The following is a 5103-nucleotide window of genomic DNA, read 5'->3' on the forward strand; positions in this document are numbered from 1 at the left end:
AACTAATGGGAGAGATTCTCTTCTTCACCCTAGGAGACTGCTATAAAAACATGAGGGTGATGGGGATGGTAGAACCGCAGACAAAGAAAGAAGTAATTTCTCTGACACAAGCCATTTTTTCCCTGCTCATTAAGAGCTGTAACAGGAAACTCTAGAACAGAGTTTGCTGTGGTTAAATGGTCTTTGCCATTTAAGTATACCTGTTCATAATTTTGTTTTCTTTGCTATGTCTACAGTTGTTCCTTCTGTTTATGCATCTGCTTGTCACAACAGCCTTGGATGGTCACCACTGGAGAGCCACCAGGGCTTTAATAAGCCCCAGCCTTTGGCTCTCACATAATGCCACACCAGCTGAGCTTTGGCAGTGTGTACTTGCAGAATCTATCCTTGCATCCCACAGTTACAGCATCCCTTCTCCCTTCCCTTTTCCTTCCACACATACTGGTACCATTTCTTAGCAGTGGGACTCTGCAAGAGCTGTTGCCTTCAAACTTGCTAAATTTCCTCTGTTATCTATGTATAATCCATAGACTTTGGGGCACATTTACTGATTTGTATTTCCAGAGCCATAGGGTAGGTTATGAAAAGAACAGCAGCTTGAGGGGAGTGGGAGGAGGGTGTATGTGGAGAGACACATGCCAAAACAAGACTAACTTCTAATGTCAAAGCATAAATGTTGCTTACCTTTAGGCAAAACAAGAAATGCTAGTGGTTTTTTTCCCTAATGTCCATGCTTAGGATTTTTGTTTGTTTGTGTTTGTTTTTTTTAATAAGCTCTGGGTTGTTTGCTGTGTAGATGGGAAGCCCATCTCTACCAGCCGCAGTTCTGTTGTCTGGAAATGAAAGGGAAATTTAGAGAAGATGCTCTTCTCAAATAAAGTTTCTGCCTCCTTACAATGAATAAGTGACCAGACTTAGCATTGCAGTTAGACAGTGCCTGCAGTGCAAACAGAAAAAACAGTTCTCTTGCATACAAAATATCGATCTGGAGGTTGGCCTCTAGTGAGAAGACAGCCACCATAATCGTCTTGTGTTTTCCCTTCAGAGGTTATCAGACTTTACAGTAAACTACATGAGTCTTAGGCTGTCAAGCAAAAGTTATATTTAGATCTAGGTTGCTCTGGCCACCCCTGTGCTCAGTCTACCTCCATCATACAGTAGAGCAGAGGTCAAAGATTGAAAGATAGCTAAGATGATCTTAACCCCAGGGTCAGAAGTAGACAGGTCATCCATACAAATGAATGATTGCATTCAAGACAATAAGAGACAGGGCTTCCTAGTTGGTTGTGCTAGCAGAAGTGTACTGCTTTGGGGTCTGGACTGAAATTGGTTGTTATATGGACATAGAGATTTGACTTTACCAGCCTGGATGTTTCTGCAGAACTGATCATTGTATAGTGCAGGCTTGCCTTTGGAATAGTAATGTCCTCAATTTTTATTTTAGTGCTTGGGGTTTTATACCTCCTTTTCTGTTTTTAATCACTTTCATAGGTGTTTGTATCTTCATTGTGAGTTTCCACTGAGATGCTTCCAACTAATTAGTTCTAATAATTACAGTACAACTTTACTTACTAGTTATATTTTAATTACTTGTTACTATTAGGGGGTTTCTGAATGCCTTTCTTGACCTCTTAAATAAAAAACAAAGCCAATTCTGTCCTTTATAGAAAATAAAAATCTTATCTGAACAAGAACTTGGATTAGGCTGAATATGATGATGTTTTTTGTGCTTTTGGAAAACTTTCCTTTCCAGACCTAAACAAGGCTGCAAGATCACAAGAGATACCCTTTCAACATAAAGTTCAGAGTCTGTTTTTGAATGCTGCAGGACAGCCAAGAAAAGAGAAAGTGAAATTACCATCATCCCTTCAGGGGACAAAACCAAACTCCATACCAAATAAAAAGGTAAAATAACATCTTTGTTGTTAATATTATTATCCTCTTAGTCATCTCATTTGCATAAAATCTTCACTGTCTAGCAATAGTGGAAGGCATTTTGAATCTGTTTACTGAAACACAGTGGTTGCAATTTATGTATAAGTTCACTGGCAATTCTAAAAGTACCTTTGGTCTCAACTGCTAGGACAAACTCGTATGTCAAAAGTATAGTTCTGCACCAGGCACCCACATGAAAGCTCTGATCTTTTGGAAAAGATCTTTCCTCTATTCCCCCTGAGATGTCTCACATTAATATGTCAGAAAACTCAAACCAGTATAGATTAGCAGACAGTATTTCAAGGACTGCTTCAGTTTTTACTCAAATCAGGATGTCTTTCCGTGATTCTACTCAAATCAGGATGTCTTTCTGTGATTCTACTCAAATCAGGATGTCTTTCCGTGATTCTTCAGGATAGACAGAGGTCAAATGTAGGTTAAGTAACTCTGAACCTAACTTGATGACCACCAACTTTCTATATTGTCTAATATTTTAATTCTGTCTACAAAGATAGAAGATCCTGTTGCAGGGAAGGTCAACACATCATCTCTTGCAACAAGAAGACAGAATCTTAGTGGCTTCCATCTCATTCCACCCAAAGTGACACTTGGAGTGCTAAAGGAAGGCTGCAGCTATGCAGCCACTGTAATCCTGAAGAATGTTGGTGTGAACTTCTTAAGGTTCGTTTGAATTTTTAGTAACTTGGTTTATAACTGTCCAAATATGCATTGCTTGTTGTCAACCTTTTGATCCGATTAACATGAGATAACAAATGGTATTGTTATATTTTGAATCATTTTATAATGACTGACTGGATAGAGGAGAGGAGACAACATTAGAAATATTTCATCATTATTTGCATATTAGTGTTATTGGAAAGATGGAAAGCAGTAAGGTACAGCAGGTCCTGTATGCAGAGTCCTGGCCCATCATAGATGATTTTCTGTTTTTTATTGAAGTTCTCAGGTTCAGGGACCAAAATATTTCATGGTAACCAGAATTACATTTGGCTGTGGGAAATGCTGCTGGATGCTGCTGTCAGACAGTCTAAACAGGCACAGCTGTATTCATGCAGACGCATGTCTTCAGCTGCATTAAGCAACAGCTCCAGTGATGACACTAGGAACAAACAGAAGATGAGGATGAAATAAAGCATTTATTTGTGCACACATTTCCCTTACTCAGTGTCACCTCTGTCAGTGTGTGGGACAAAATAGCACTGCACTGTGTTCCAATGGAGTGAGGATAAGGAAGTCCATTTCTAAGTCTACAGTTCAGCAGACTGTCTCTTGCCCTGCATGACAAATCACAGGAAATAACCATATTTACCCAGCTCCTGTTTAAAGAATATATAAATACAGTAAGAAAATGCTCACGATTGCTCTTCTGTACTAGAATTCCCCTCTTGAATGACTGTACACATGTTGTTTCAGTCACTTCTGCACCAGCACGGTTCCAGTGGTTTTCAGGCAGGTGTGCTTATGACCCCTGTCCTCCCAGGTGCCACACATCTGAGAGAAAAGAGGGCAAAGCATATTCCTCCCACTCAGTTTGCTCAACTGCACTTGCCTTAGCAGTGCTATATATATATATATATATCTTGCTTTTTAGCTTTAAGGGAGAGCTTGCAACAACAGTCTCTAAGTCCTCACAGGTTCTGGGCTTCCACCTACGGTCTGTCACTTCAGAACAGCTTCACTTGAATGGTCATAATCCCACCAGATGGTTTCAAGAATTGCAGTAGTTCGTGAGCAGCTTTCATTTCAGACGGGTCAAAAGCCCCCAAACCAATCTTTTTTTAAATTCCTGTGTTCTAAGATAGCTATTCCCACTGAAGTTTTCCCATGTCATCCTCTCACCCCACCTATCCTCAATTACCTCCTGCAGCTGGAGAGGTTCTTAGTTTATCTTGCAGTTAACTGAAAACTGCTATTTAGGCCAACCTCATCCATTTGTCTTAGTGGAGAGTTACATACTGTTTCTTAAGAAACTTGGAGTAAGCCAGGCTTAGAGTACTTTTGTTATTTTGGCCTTTTTCCTGCTAGACCCACAGGTACCAGGAAAGCAAGGCTAACTGAAAGGATGGAAATAAACATCCTCCTGTCGTGTTGGTCTAGATCATTTGAAAAGCTGGTTCCTCTTCTTAGCACTGGTTAAGGAAAACAGTAACGAGAGCATTAAATATTCTTGAGCTCAAATGTGCAAGTCTCATGGCCCTGATGTGCTGCACCTTCTAGATGTTCTTTCTTTGGAGTGTTCTTCACATGAGCGAGCACCTGCCCAATTTCCCTTTTCTGGATGCAGGTGACCTACAGTTTGATGTCCTCTTTAAAAAGAAAGTCTAGAGTGGCATCACAGTGACACTATCTCAGCAGTCACAGCATCCCTTTACTGTGATACCAAAGTGCTGGCAGGAACTAAACAAACATTTCTGGCTGACATTTGTTGTTCCTCCTTCTTGGGTAGCTAATTATCATCAAAACAGGAGGCGACAGGAGACTTGGCCTGCTGGGATCATCATGATCTTTTGAGTACTTCAGAAATCTGTTCAGGACCAGCTGAGAGACTACCGTACAACATCTTCCATCAGGATGGATGGCAGGGATGATGATTTTTTATTTTTAATCAGCCTAGTTATATATGACATCAAAGAGCCATTTTTCCCTTTAATGCACATTTAAGCCTCATGGTGCATGCCATGAGAAATCAGCAGAGCACATACCAATGTTCTAAAGCTCAAGATGTGCACATTACATTTTTTTGTCATGCCAGGGCACTATATGTAGACAGTCAAGGAAAATAGCATCATGATTCTATAAATCCAGCTTATCTTTTCAGCCTTTTACTTGGTGCTTTGAGAGGAGAGCTAAGTGACGAGCTACGGAATGACAGCAGAACATGCCGAGGGGAGGGATAGGACCAATGGTGGGCAATTCTGAGCCGTGTGTACCTCATGCTGAAGCCAAAACTTTTCTGTGACAGGGTCAGTAGTTAACTATGTGCCTTCCAAACTGTCCTTACCATAGTCTGAACTCATTGGGACATCCTGACAAAAATCAAGTCCAGTTTCTCGTAACAGCAGCACTCCAGAGAAAAAGCAGAAATTCTGACAGTCAGTTTGTAACTCTGCCAGAGCTTTCCATAGGGTGGAGCTGTACACCAGGAAT

At 40.6% G+C, this 5103-nt stretch overlaps 1 protein-coding gene across 1 annotated transcript in view; it reads left to right on the forward strand.

Annotated features, from left to right (window-relative positions):
- The window catches only part of LOC104542191 (sperm-associated antigen 17-like), a gene marked incomplete at both ends in the record, with an annotated part of 32781 nt that overhangs the window by 25657 nt on the left and 2021 nt on the right, over positions 1–5103 (forward strand). The window contains 2 exons of the mRNA XM_010186413.1: positions 1754–1905; positions 2447–2616. Coding sequence (XP_010184715.1) covers positions 1754–1905; positions 2447–2616 — 322 coding nt within the window. The remainder of the gene's footprint in view (positions 1–1753; positions 1906–2446; positions 2617–5103) is intronic.

Source organism: Mesitornis unicolor, unplaced genomic scaffold (genome assembly GCF_000695765.1).
Source record: "Mesitornis unicolor isolate BGI_N332 unplaced genomic scaffold, ASM69576v1 scaffold16806, whole genome shotgun sequence".
Classification (NCBI taxonomy): Eukaryota; Metazoa; Chordata; class Aves; order Mesitornithiformes; family Mesitornithidae; genus Mesitornis; species Mesitornis unicolor.